At 34.9% G+C, this 14827-nt stretch overlaps 1 protein-coding gene across 1 annotated transcript in view; it reads left to right on the top strand.

Moving 5' to 3' along the window:
- NDUFS4 (NADH:ubiquinone oxidoreductase subunit S4) overlaps positions 1 to 14827 on the top strand; it is a 47787-nt gene that overhangs the window by 25417 nt on the left and 7543 nt on the right. Inside the window, exon 3 of the mRNA XM_066569050.1 lies at positions 14150 to 14322. Coding sequence (XP_066425147.1) covers positions 14150 to 14322 — 173 coding nt within the window. The remainder of the gene's footprint in view (positions 1 to 14149; positions 14323 to 14827) is intronic.

Below are 14827 nucleotides of genomic sequence, written 5' to 3'. Positions count from 1 at the left end.
CTGTGCCCAGGTGGCCAAGAAGGCCAATGGCATCCTGGCCTGGATCAGCAATGCTGTGGCCAGCAGGGCCAGGGCAGGGATTGTCCCCCTGTGCTGGGCCCTGCTGAGGCCACACCTCCAGTGCTGGGTCCAGCTCTGGGCCCTCACTGCAGGAAAGGCACTGAGGGGCTGGAGAGAGTGCAGAGAAGGGCAACAGAGCTGGGGAAATGATGGTATTTACTGAGGGAGCTGGGAGTGTTCAGCTTGGAGAAAAGGAAGCTCAGAGCATGCATCATTGTATCCAAGTAATTACTTGGAAGGAGGACATAGGTGGGATTGGTCTCTTCTCTTAAGCAGCAGTTGATAGGAGAAGAGGAAATGGGTCGGATATTAGGAAAAATTTCTTCACAGGAAATGGTGTAAAACATTGGAACAGGCTGCCTCGGGATGTGGTTGAGTCGCCATTCCTGGAGATGTATAAAAGATGTGTAGATGTGGCACTTCAGAACATAGTTTAGTGATGGGCTTAGCTGTGCTGAGTTAACAATTGAATTCAATTATCTTACAGGCCTTTGCAGTGATTTCTGTGACTCTAATAACTATTGTGATATCTGTGTAAAGAATCTTAGCAGCTTCCTTTTGGCTGTGTAGAGGTATGATTTAGTGTCTGTTTTAAATCTTTACTGATAGATAATTCAGGAGTAACAGTGTATTAATAGGATTCTCAGAATATGAACCTTTTCCGCAAAAAAGTTGTGAAAACACTCCAGTCCATTTTTTCTAGAAGACTGTGTTATTAGCAAACATCACACAGTGTTTTCAGGATTGAGTCATAGTTTGTTCACCATCCAAATCCCAATTTTGGCTAGGATTAAAAATTAGTGAAATTGTATAATCTTTGTTTGATTAAAGAACCCTAGACTTTACTGTAATAAACAGTGATAATACTGCAGCTCAAAGTAAAATATACAAACAAGTGAAAAATAGTCTGGAATGAAACTTCTTCAAAACTCAGTCTGATAGTCTACCGTGCTATGAAACAAAGGACATAGCAAATCACACTTTAACATGCATTTTAAAGTATAATCATTGCTTTCCCAAGAACTGAGAGTATATAATACATTACTCTGAAAACCAAAGCAATAATGTGTCATAAAATTATGTGTGTGACATTGTGACATTGCATTGAAGACTGTGTGTAGGAGCTGTTTTTGCAACTCAGTGAAGAGAAACACTTGGCAAAGTATGTATTTATTAAGGACAGTCTTACTAGATTTTCTTTTATTGAAACTACTATTTCAGCCAAGAATTCTGCAAGCATTACCACTATGTTAAACAATAAGGATATACTGGATGTTCTGTGTTTTGGTTTTTAAAATGCTGTTAACCCATTGTGGGTTAATTCCTTAAGGGTGAGTTGAAGCTGTTCCTAAATTACCTTAATGGAATAAAAGAATTTACAATAATCTTTCATTTAATCCATTCTAGCTGTAGTATTTATTCAAGTGGCTACCATAAAGGATTCAATTTAGGACAGTGTTGCTCTGTAGATGAGGAATCTAACTGTCAAGTTTTTCTGTACTTTATATGTATAGCTCTGATAAGGACTTGTCATATTCAAAGCATACACAGGATGAGGATGGTAATTTCTTTGGGGGTTTAGACTTACTCATTTCCTCCCCCTAGCCTCAAATTTCCTCCTTTGGCTTGTCTTCCTTTTCTTTTTTTTTTTCTCTAAATTAGATTAGCAGCTTGCTTCAGAATAGTAGAAAATTATTAAAAAATAATAAAGCTGTTATGTAAAATTAGGCTAATAAAGATTTTTTTCCATCCTTTACTTTGCAAATATGTTTTGAGAAACAGTTTCTAGTTTTGCACAGAGGGGCTTTGCATATGAAGCCTGTGATATGGAGAAGTACTTTCTTCAATCATGGTTGTGTCAAGTAAGCAGGTGATCAGCTTGTTTGAACTGTGTTGTACTTGAGATTCAAATTTTAAAAAGTGTTTTGTTTGCCTTTGGTCATCTCAGTTCTGCGTTTAACTGCTCTGATGTTTGAAAGATGATAGAGGATGATTAAGATATAAAACTACATTCTAGAATTATTTCAAACTTCCAATTATTTCAATAAAAGTGAACTATTCAAAAGGGAAGACCATTAGGAAGTGAAAATGCACATCTACATTAATAAAACGGTCTAATTTAAGAGTGGACTTGCATAGGGTTAAATGTTGAAAAGCCTTTACTCTGCAGTCACTGATAGTTTATGTGTGAAACTGCATTTTGCTCCAAAACATAATAGATTAAAAAGTTGTTTTTCTATTTCTCTGTTATACCATGTCCACTCTCCTCTCATCCAATGAAGATTAAGAAATACTACTTTGGGGAGGAAAAAACCTTGTTTAACTTAAAAAAGCAGATTAAGTGAAGTGTAATATTTGAAGGGTTTAATGACTCTGGAGATGCTGATAACTTTTCTTGCTTCGCGTACACCGTTCTGGTCTGCCAGAGTACATATTTGTTTCTAAACATTATTTTTTTGTTTGTTTCTAATTGAAATAATTAAACATATTCTTCTTTATATCTATGGTTGGTAGTTGCATTTGGGCTTAATTACAGTAGAAGCTCAGGTGTAGTTACCAGTTTGTCTAGTTACATACATACTTTAAATACTGCTTATTTATTATATTTTGCTGTTTGGCAATTAAATACCTTCTTAGTTGGAATATCCTAACTCAGTTCAGTCTGTATTACTTGCTACAACTTGTTTTTGTAAGCAGCTGTAGTTCAATGAGGCTTGCAGTGGTTTAGAAAGCCCAATTGTGTGATAAAGTGCTTTCTGTAAGAATGTCTGTGGGCAACAAGTTACTCCCTGTGATAAAGAAGCTCTCTGTAACTCTGACAGTCCACGTAGGAATTGCCATCACCTTTATCTGTCTTCTAACAGCAATAAATATTGCTATATTACTAAAATTCAGTTGAAGATACTTCTGGTGTTCAGTTTAGAAAACTACATTTTGCAGGTAGCTCAGAACCATGTATATAAAGTGACAGGATCGTTGTATCCATGAGAGCAATTTCCTTCTCATCCCTATGTAGGTTTATTTTGGGTTTAGGCTGGGGTAAAGGAATTGTATTTCCTTGGTCTGAGAGTCTTTTCTTTTGGTACACAGTAGTGCTCTCTCTGCTGGCTGTTGGAAGGAGGAGTGTTTGCAATTGAGGTTACACAACCCTTCTGAGTGTCTGTTTTGTCTGGGCTTCCTTCATACAGCATTATTGTGCAAAAATTTCAAGGCTTCAATCTAGTGCACTTGGTCAAAGTATGTTTTTTTGAAAAGTATGTAGGGTTGTTTTTTTTTTTCATTTCATTAAATAGTATTTAATTTTCTGTGAATGAATAATGCTTTCAAAGAGTTTGCTGTGATGGCTGCTCAGAACAAATTAAAGGAGCATCATTGTGTCCTGTTTAGTTTGGATTCCAAAGGGTTATTCAACATCTAAACACCTGCTTGGCTTTGGAAGTCTAAATATGCAAACCATGTTTCTAATCTGCTAGAAAGAATAAAAGTCATTGATACAACCAAGTAATCAACAGGAGTAAGAAATAACTTCATTTTTTTAGAGCTGTTTTGTTCAATAGTTTTTGTTTTTAAAGGAGGGTATGTCCATGTTCTCATAAAACAGTTCCATTATCTAAAAAACCCAAGTTAGTATCCCATGTTATGTTATTACTGTAGATGACATGAATTCTTCTTGTGTTGCCAGGAATAGTGATTAAATTCCCTGTACATTGCTAGTTTTTCTGTGCATTCAAGTGGGTCTTTCTGCATTTCTGTAGTACTAAGTTGTAGAATTAAACCACAAATCCCAGCCTAAGAAAGGCTAGAAAACCACAAATCCTAAGTTTCTTTTATAGACATGAAAGCTGGTTCTAGTCAGGAAGGCCTAGCTGAACCATTTTATCAAGTCAGAAGGGAAAAGCTTTCCTTGTCTGGAAAGCCTGGTAGTTTCATGGGAATCCTTGAACATCTTGATCATGCTGCAAGAGAGCCTGGGACTTCTTCAGTGCTTTCTGGCTGTACTCATATCATCAGTGATGGAATCAAATGTTTTTCAAATTCTTGATGGCATGTTTGTGAGGTATCTTTGAAGTACTTTCATGTGTCTTTTCTCAAACTGGCAAATTAACCTGTATTACGTGGAGACATGGACCATGGAGAGAGCATCTGATGTTCAGAACCAGAGTTTTAGTATGCCATTTAGTTCTTATGCTGTGAAACATGCACCGTAGGGCAATTGCTTAGTCTCTTATATATATTTTTGGCATACTCAGTTCTACTCACTCTAAGCTTAAAACAAAAGTAAGTCTTTGCTGATGGGAAAATAACTTTTATCCTATTACCTGTTAGCCTGAAAACTTGGTTAACAGATGATAAGAAACTGAGCTACGAGGAATTTCTACAAAATACTGGTCAGACATACCAAAGACAGTATTTTTTAAAAGATATTTAAGATAGTTCTGAAAAATTATGACTGGTAGTAATTCAGATTAAAATTTCTGCAGAAGTTGTTAATTTTACTTATCAGTTCATTTTCTTAATGTGCACATTAATTCATGTATGAAAATAAGTAACTGTTTTCCTATGTAGGCAAACATAATCCGTATATATCATGTATTTGAAGTTCTTACTGAGTATCATATTAACCAGGCAGAAGCTATTTTAAGATAAATATTGTAGCTTGCACTAGTATTTTATTTTTTATTCTTCTGGTTTGTATTTTTTCTTAGGACCATATTTTTGTTGTTTTGTTTTTGACTCTATTTGAAAGCATTTTTGTGTCAACTCATTCTGCATCTGTTGAGTCAGAAGTTGAATATCTTCTCTCTAATGTCTGGTTCCTATACAAATTCTTAATTTTTTATCTCCATTTAGTAAACACAATTGGACATTGCACTCTCCTTTGATTTTTTTCCCCCACAGTAATGCAAAAGTGAAAGTAAACTTTAGTGTTTCAAGTTAATTTTCTTTGATGATGGATTTCTTTCTATTTTATTAGAAAGTATAAGACTATGATTTCTGTCCTGTAAGTGAAGGCCAAGCATATAAAGGCCAAAGCACTAATTACATGAATGGATTTCTAGAAGTAACTAGCTAAAACCAGTTGCGAAGTAATACTAATATATTCTAGTTACAAATCAGCTTTTTTAGAGAGGGATTTTTGAAACCATCAATTTTAACTAGCTATATAGATAAATGTAAAAAAACCCATTTTGTCCAATGGAATTAAGGTGTATTTTATTGATAACATTGAAACAGTTGAAGCTCCATTAACTCTTTCCATCCCCACCAGGAAGTAATGGCTGTGCTACTCTTAGAAAAGAACCTTCTAAAACACAGTTAAGGTTTGAAAGCTATATGCACTAATTAACAAAATGCAGAGAACATTTAAGCTGTTAATAGCCGCAACATCCCTGATGCATAGACCTTCAATATGCTAACACTGCATAACAGTTCTCTATTGTGCATCTCTTTAATGAGGGTAACTGTGTCACTTCTTTTCTTGCTTCACTACCTGCTGTGTATGGAAATTATGTACACTATTTAGCACTTCCTTTCAACTTCTAAAGTGCATGCATATTACACAGAAGCATTACATCCTGCATTAGGGTAAGGGGCAGCTTTTAACAGGTCTGATTTCCTTGTAGTTTCTGAAGTGCAACTTTTCTTCTTCTAAAAAGCATGCACTAACAGGGATTTTGCTCTAAATTTGCATTTCTTGATTGGGGATTTGCTTCTGTTTTTGTCTCTTATGTCTCACACCACTTGTAACTATATGGGCAAAGATCTGTTACAGAAATCATTTTCTCTATAAAGGAGATGTGAAGAATAGAGAACAATTAAGGCAGGCATTGGTTGAATTTCTTGATACTCTTCTTAGTAGCAGACCATAAATAGTGTGTCAGAACTGTCAAGCTAAACTTTAAAATCTACATTTTGCCCTTTTTTTACCCTCACCTTTAATGAGTACCTTTATCTTAATAAACAGAATCCTGAATTGTTTGCTAATTTTTAAACCTTAAAGTTAAATGCTGCTCCATAGCTACCATTCAGTAGGGAATTAATTAATTGGTAGTTGTGAGGTGAAAGGAAAAGAACACTAGAAAATGCACAATAATGAGATTTAAATTTTAGTATTCTTTGCTCTAGCTTCCAGCCTTAGGACATAGTTAGTTACTTAAAACTGAATTCACAGTTAGTGTTTCATACACTGTAGTGACAATCTTTCTTATGATTTCATCATAAAAAATCTTACCAGAGTTAGAAGTTCCTAAGATGTTGCTGCACATCCAAATGGGTGCTCAGTAGCTCAGACCTTAGAATATTTGCTGTCCAGGTTAGATTAGGAATTGATCAAGGTGTTCCTGCCTCACAGCAGCAATTCCACTGCCTGTGTGTAAGTAATTTCCTAATTCCTTGAAGGCTCTGAGTCTTTTGCTCCCTTGGGTATTTTGCAGCTTCAGTGGATAAGGGAGCTTTGGGAAAGAGCCACATATTTAACATCAACTGAAGCCCTTTCTGAAAGCTGAAGATTATGGAACAAGTGGTACCTAAATTTGGCAACTCTACTCAAGCCTTATTTGGAAATTTTCTTAATTGGTACTTCAGAGGAAGCATTGTAAGGTTTTCAGATGGGCATAAAGTAGATAATAATTTTTAATTTTTTATTATTCCTGAAAAACAGTAACCTTAAAAAATTAATTTAAGTCACATGCTTATGGTTTATTTTGTAAATACACTTAACTTTTAGTGAAAGTTAAAATATTTTATTAAAATGGCGTCGGAAACGCACAAAAAATACAGAAATTATTTCCAGTGCACAAGAGTAGCCTGAATTTTGGCTTTCACCTCAGACATGAAGACCTCATCTTGAACTACTGGTTAAGGCTCTTGGTGTCCATGATCAAAATTGCATTTTATAGACTATAAATCATCGTTAATGAAAAATTCACCAAGATATTATTGAAATACTGTGTTTAGCTTTGCAAGACAATCTGCATTACTGTGACTTATGCTAGGATTGTATTATAAATACTTCAAACCGAATAAATTATGTTTGAAAAACATGCCATCACTGAATTACAAGTAAACTACAATATGTTATTTATTTAATATTATATAAAAAATTGAACTAACTGGGGGAATAGGTGCAAAATTCTTTATCCTAGGTATTGTCTATCTGCTAGTACTTCTGTCTGCTTTCTTTCAAAGCTTCTCCTGCCTGTTCTCTTGTTTTCCACTGAGTAATACTGTCTGTAAGAGCAGCTGCTTATGGTAGTACAGCAGGGAAGTGTTACCATAATGTAAATTATTCTAAGATAAATCAGATTGTTTCAATTGTTTGGTTACTCTAAATGCAGGTAAACTAAGACTGCCTCTTCTTTGATTTGAAAGTCTGTCATCTAAAAATGTGGCTGTAGTCTTATTCTTCACTAATTGATTTTCTTGCATTTTCTTGTGAATTTATAGTAGAGTGCTTGAAATCCATGTGCTGTAGAAAATGATATTTTTAAAAGGCCTCAGAAAAAAACCTAGCCTTTGCTTGCACAGACTTTTCTGTGTGTGCAAGCAAAAGATTTGCTTACATATGGTTTAGATGAGTTCTAGAAAATATACTTTCTCTAAATATTGTTGGGTGAGAATAAAAAGTAATTTGCAAGATCTTCTGTAATTCAGACTTTTTTCCATCTTTTTCAAGATAATCATGCTGTTTGTCATTCTTTCAGTTTGAAGAACATCACATCTACACTGAATTCTCTTATAAGTACTAGTAGCAACATCTATTTTTATGAAATATGCTCTTTGCCCCTGAGTGCCCCTGCTTTCCTCTATTTAATAGCGATTTTCTTAATAGAGATATAAAGAGGAACCAAAGTGTAAACCCAGCTATTTGATTTCCTTTATGTTTAACATCTTTTTATTTACCCTGACAATATCTACACAGCTAAGACATACTGTTACAGGAAAAAATACGGTATTAATAAAAAATACATTTTTGTTTCTTGCAATTGTTTCTTGGCAGAAAAAATGATACTGAACAAGAAATAGCCTGTCTGTGCTGAAAGTGGGACTTAGGTGTTTCAACGGTTTCATTTTTAAGTTTGTAAAATGTTGTTTACTTGTCTATCAGAATGCAGACTAAATGGTTGGTATTTTTTGCAAGTGTGTCAAGAAAAATGCCTCTCTGTTTTGAGTCTCGTGAGTGTACTGAGAAGTGCAAATCATGGATTTTTGTTTTTCTTTTCAGTGTTTTAGTTTAAACTAACAAAAGCACAACTCAGCAGCTTTTCCTATAACTTACCAGTAATCACTTTTATAAATACCAATTTTCTATGACTTTTGGAGGAGATGTGACTAGAAAATTTGGGGATGCATTGCTAGCTTCAAGTGAAGTGTTTTAAAGACGTGAAAGAAGGGCAGGTGAGAAGGATGTTTTCTAGTTATTATTGTGAAGTCATGTTCTAGTCTTTATTCCCATTTGCTCTTTCCTACTGTTTTTCTCAAATTACAGATTCGAAGAGATGCTGGTTTAATGGTGTTTGAAATGTGTTATGTCATTTTATTTGAAGTATCTCATACCAGGAAGTATAGAATAATATTAAGCATGTAAAATATTGGGGAAGTGTAGTCAGCCATTGGAGCAGGGCAACAGGGAAGTTCTCAAGGAGTTTTTGCAACTGCAGTGGATGCTCAGACATCATGGTTGCTATAGTATTGCCTCAGCTGTGAAGTACAAACTAATGAATAGAAATGCTGAAGCTACCAGTGCTTGTTTTGGATGCTGACACTTCCTTTGCATAATGGCAGTCAGCAATCTAAAAAGTATTATAATGGACTTAGCTTGATTCCAGTAATGTGACGGTTTCTGCTTCTGTTAGACTTACTTTTCTGCATTTTGAGTTTCTCTTTAGTTTTTTACAAAACTGCTTGTGAAAAGAAATTTTCTTTAAATGGAAACCTTCATGAAATCTTTGTTATTATCAAATTCTGTTTCCTGCTTACAGTGTTCTGTTTTCTTTTTAAAAACACAGTTCTTTAAGTGCTTTTTTCAGCCTCTTTATTAATCATTCTGCAGGCTGGCTAGATGGGAGAATATGTTATGAGTAATACCATGTTGTTCATCATTTACTGTGATAATGCAGAATGATTCTGAAGTCTGGAAGAAAACTGGATCCTGTGTGATACAAGGTTTCCTAAGGGCAAATATGCTTTTTCCCCTTGTTTTGTTTGTAGCTGTTAGATAAATGTTGTCTGACCATGTTTAGTTCATTCTGCTCCATTTTTCCATTTGCAGTTTACATAGCAGAATCTATTCTTTTGCCTTTCCTTCAAAAATATTGTCTTATATGTAGAAACATAAATGTTCTGATCCTGACGTACAGTTAAGCAGCTGAGCACATTAAATAAAAAACTTTTTTCACAGCAGCTACTCTGTGGGTATTATGCAAGACGTTCTGTGCTTTGATATAATAACTTCTAAATAAAGTGAATTGCAACATGGATTTATAGCAAAACTTTACGTAGTTAGTCTGGTAAGACATGTTGGTGGTGGGGAAGAGAGCAAGCTGTTGTAAACTCTTATAGAGTACAGAAAACTTATACTTTCCATTCTAACAAGTGTAAAACTATTGAGGTTAAGTAGGTGGGGCAACCGGAAGTAATTGCTAAGGCCAGTGGCATTTTTGTGGTTTAATAAAGGCAGAAGCTAATTATTCAGTTTTTATTTAAGTGAAATGATGCCAAAAAGGAGGTTCCTGTGGAGCAGCTGCACTCCTTCAGTGTTACCCTAATTTACCACAGACACAACTGTCACAAATAGAACTTTTAAACTTGATATATAGCCACGAAAGTAAGGAGCCCTTTGTCTGGAATGCATGCAGAAGAACTGCTTTATACAAATCAACCGGCAGATGACGGACAATGATGAAAATTTGATTCTTTGAAGTCATAATGGTCATTGAAATGTGTGAAATTCTGGTATTGAAAAGAGAGCGGCTAGCAAGACTCTAAATCCTGGGTGGTTGCTGGAAGCTTGCTGGGAGGTTTTTCTGTGTTTTGACATCAACTTCCCATTGCTTGTTCCCTGTTTCCTTTATTAAAAAAAAAAAAAAGAAAAAAAAGGGGGAGTGCTAAACTGTAGGTAGTTAATAGTAGTTATGTACAGTTTCTGTCTTCATGGTGAAGGAAATGCCATAGAAGAAACATAACACCTTTATGTACACCTGACCCATCTATTCAAAAGCATTTGTTTTCAGAGCTACTTTTAATCATTTTGTCTCTCTCCTTTAATTAGAGAGTTCTATTTCTTGTCCCCTTTGGAATTTCTGCTATTAGTGGAGTTTTTAAAAGGAAATTCTCGTTTCCTTTAAAAGTCATCTTCATGCTGAATAGTGCTTTCATTGACACCGCCTCTATGAATCAATTTTTCTTATTGCTGCGTAGCAGATTTTGTCTGTTACTATCCTTTCCAGAACAGCTTTAGCAGGCTTTCCTCCATGACAAACATTCTTAAGTAATCTGAGTTGTAATAAAGAAAAACCTCTGTTTTTAAGAAATTTTATATGATTTCCACTGTTTTAAAATAAAGGGGGTTGTCTCTTTGAGCTTATTCCAAAAAGAGACAAAATGCCTCAAAATTAGTATTAAAATTTTCTTGAGTTACCAAAAAAAAAAAAATCAGAATATACTATTCAAATGACATATATATTAAGAAAAACAGAATGTCAGAATGCACCTTTTAGGTGGCAGCCAGTTTTAAAAATCTGAAACAGGGTTATTAATTTTTAGTAAATCTATACAGTTCAATTCTCAAGTCTTTTTTACTGTCATCTAATATCTGTAAGATTTTGAATGCTGAACACCTCACTAGTATCTTAAATTGCTAATACAGCAAAATTAAGGAACACTTGAAAAAAAAAGATACTAATGTGAAACCAGCTGTCAAAAATATCTTTGTTTTGGAAAGTTGGTTCGCAGGTAGTTTCAATGAGAACTTAAACTCAGAACAAAGCACTGAAGACCCAGCTAAGAGTTCAACCCAATGCAGCATAGTTCTTTTCAAGTATTATATTGTTTTAATGGCATCTTGGAGCGGGAGCTTTAGCCCATTGAAATGTCGCTTAAAGGACAGGTTCTTCTGTCACTAGCTGGAGCTGTGTGGATGAAATGATCACAATAGAGTGTTGTAATGCATTTTAAAACTGTGAGAAATCAGTTTGTCTAGACTAAGAGTGCGCCTACAGGGAATAGGAATCTTAGAGCTTCTGTGCTCTTTAGGTGTCAAGTATGTGATAGATGCCAAGCCTTTTTATTCCATATCTTTGGCAACAGCTCAGCTATGCTACAGTACCTTACATGTCTACAGCAAGCAAAAATCAGTGATTTTATGTCAGGACAACTTGAGCTTCAGCAACCAGAAACTCATTGTCCTAACAACTGTCTGTTCAATTGCCAGCTTTTAAAATGGGGAAGATATCAATAAATGATTGCTAGAAGGCATGGAAACTCTAGCTATAATGAGTGTAAGTATGGAGAGTTAGCAACACCATGTAGATATTTCAATTTTGGAAAGCAGGCAGGTTTTAATTTTCAGTTTGAAAAAATACTATGGGATTAATCCTATATTATGAGTGAAATAACCTTGATTTAGAGCCAACTGAGTGCCCAAAAAATGCGGCTTGAAGGGTATGTCTGGGGTTTTCATTTTACTTTCATCCAGATAAACAAGTCTAGGCATTTCTTTACTATGGTAATCTCACAAATATAGCATTTGCTGATTTTAACCCTCTTTTTAGATTGTGTTCTGTATGCACTGTATAACATTTTTATGATTTTCTTGAGTTAAGTCTTCAAGAGAGAAAATAGTATATGTCCATGATGTTATATAATGTAGTATCTTTTTTTTAGTAGTTCCAGATTATTCTGGAAGAATTCAAAAACATCTAAAACTGAAGCATAAAATTCATAATGGACTTAAGAATTGCTGAGAGTAATAATGGTAAAAAAATATAATAATTTTGGGCTATTTTGGATTTTACATGTCTGAAAGTATTTGATTATAACAACTCCATCATTTTTGCACATGCCATATTGTTAAAGAGCAGTAAAAGAAATTTTTTTGTGAATATTACTACATTTTCTCATGTTTGTTAAATACAGAAATAAAGGCTAATATTTCAACCTATTTGTATAAATAAGCAAGATGAAACATTGAATCCTCACCAAACTTTACTGCAGGTGAAAACTCTTTTTTGTTAAACAAAGCACTTTGCCAATTCAAATCAGAAAAATTTAAGCAAATTCCTTCCTAAACTGCAGTTTAAGATTCAGCTGTGAGAAGTGCCAGTCTGTCAGAAGGTATTTTTACATAGGTGTTGCAACTTTCCAGTAGCTGGTACTGATCTTTCATATCACTGCTAGAATCATATTAAAATGACTTGGTCCTAATGAAGACATTTATAATGGAATTGTTAAGATACTTTGACAGTTTTTTGTGGTAGTTTGGGTAGAAATGTCTGAAGTTGGAAAGCTGTGTGGATGCTTGTCGGTTGCCCCTGCTGTCCTAATTGTAAATGCAAGTCAAGTGCTTTAAACTTCCTTCCTTTTATAGTTTTAAGGGACTGATCTCCCAAATTTTGTAAAATAAAATTGGAAATGAGAATTGCTGCTTTTCAAAGGATGATCTGGTGACTGCATCAGGAAGTTTCAAGTTTGCCACAAAGGAAAATCCCATAAAGTTAGTAGATACATTTATGTAAAATGACAGTGTTCTATTTAAGGTTCTCATTTCGTTCAAGTCATGGCAATACTGTGAAGATAAGTTCAATATGCCCAAAGTTTTGCTGCAGTTTTCTGGAATTTGACCAGTTTACTACTTGTTCCTGGAGGGAGGGGAGGGGAGGGGAGAACGGAGACTGAGGAGCTCCCACTGGCCTTTTAAGTATGTAAGGAACAGGAGTAGTTTAACCTCCTTGGAGATGGATTTGATGTTTCATTTCAGTCTTTACTAGGGTGAACTGACAGGTTAATTTTGCATAATTACTGTTTAGTTTTTAGCAAAAATGTTCACTTTAATTATATCAGATGTTGCTGAGGGTAATTTTTCACAGCAATTCTTGTGAGGTTTCTCCCTATCTTATGCTTTGTTAAAGTCAGTTAATATTTTTAGGCTGGTTTGAAGGATTTATCTTTGTTACCTTTATTTTGAAGGCTTATCCCTCTAGTAGAGGAGGGCATCCTACTATTCATTATATACAATGTTACAAATCTTTTTTTTTTTCTTTGAAGGTTGGAATCTCCTTAACCATTTTGTTCTTCACAAATATACTGAAGAAAGTTACCAGCATCAAATATCCCTCTGTTGATCTTGAACGTCAGCAGAAGAGCTGACTGTTAAATGCTGAGTCATAAATTGAAACATGACAAGGGGTCAACTTTATTTAATAACTTATGGCTAGAGAGATAAGAGCTGACTTCTAGCACCTTCTCTGCAGTCTCAAACAATCAGTAGCATATTGTGCAAAAGATACTACCTTCTGCCTCTTCCTTCATGAAAAGGATAGCTTCTTGAGTCACCATAGGTGTTGCTGTCTCTGAACAATATACGGAGTTAAGCCCAAGGGAAGGTGCTTATACTGTAGTGCATACTTGGCTGGCAAATATTTTGGTGAATAGTCCTGTTCATATTTTGGAATTTGTCAGTGTTTCAGTCAGCACTCTAATATTTTCCTGAAGGAAGAAAGCGTTTGCACTTTTCCACATTTGCTTTAGCTGGTGCAAGTTGAAGCAGTCCTGACTTGGCAGCTGTGGACAGAGAAGGATGGGGGAAATGTCCCTCCCCTGGCTGTAACTGTTTTGTAGATGGGAGATGAGCAAGTTCAGGTAGCTGGTCCAAGCAAAATCTAACTCAGCCAGGGGAAGCAGAATAATAGCAGCCTAGTAGCCCTATCACCTTCAGTTGTGTTCTGCTGAAACTATAATTTATTTTTCTAAGTTATTTTCAGCTTTGTAACTTTAAATATAAAGCATGAACTTATGTAAAAAGCATAAGCAGTATTATCTTACAAGTTTCTGATGAACCCTTTTTTAAAAAGTCACATTATGTTTTTTTTAGGATATCACTACTTTAACTGGTGTTCCAGATGAGCACATCAAAACCAGAAAAGTTCACATTTTTGTTCCAGCACGTAATGCAATGCAGTCAGGAGCTAACAATACAAAAAAATGGAAGATGGAATTTGATAACAGGGAGCGCTGGGAGAACCCTTTAATGGGCTGGGCATCTACGTGAGTACTTACTGAATTTGAAAATACTTTTCTTCTCTCACTACTTATTAAATTTGAAATATCAAATGTTTCTACCTGTAAATCTGATTGTATTATAACAATACTTACAGTAAGTGTTTGGGTTTGTTTGTTGTATGATTTATGACCCATTAAGTTTAAAAACAGATTTTTAAAGCTCATAACATCACCTGGAAGAGTTCAAAAAAGATATTAACAACCACACATTTCAGTGATTACATTGTGATAATGTTACTGTGTGGCAGCATCAGGACCAGAAGGTCATTCGTTCCGTAAAGTAGTTAATCATTCTTAGCTCTCAGTTGCATCTTTTAAACAAGAACAACAATATTTCCAGATTTTTTTACCCTGAGGATCTAAAATGAGGAGTCATAACTAATAAAAAAAACACAAGAAGCCCAGCTATTTAAAATATTATTCTGTTTGTTACAGTATTGTCAGTATTAGCATTAAAATCTTCAAATACACAAAAAATCCAGAAGGGTCT

The sequence above is a fragment of the Molothrus aeneus genome, chromosome Z (genome assembly GCF_037042795.1).
Source record: "Molothrus aeneus isolate 106 chromosome Z, BPBGC_Maene_1.0, whole genome shotgun sequence".
In the NCBI taxonomy this organism is placed as follows: Eukaryota; Metazoa; Chordata; class Aves; order Passeriformes; family Icteridae; genus Molothrus; species Molothrus aeneus.
Note: the sequence above shows the minus strand (reverse complement) of the source record. Positions and strands in the feature narration are given on the sequence as shown.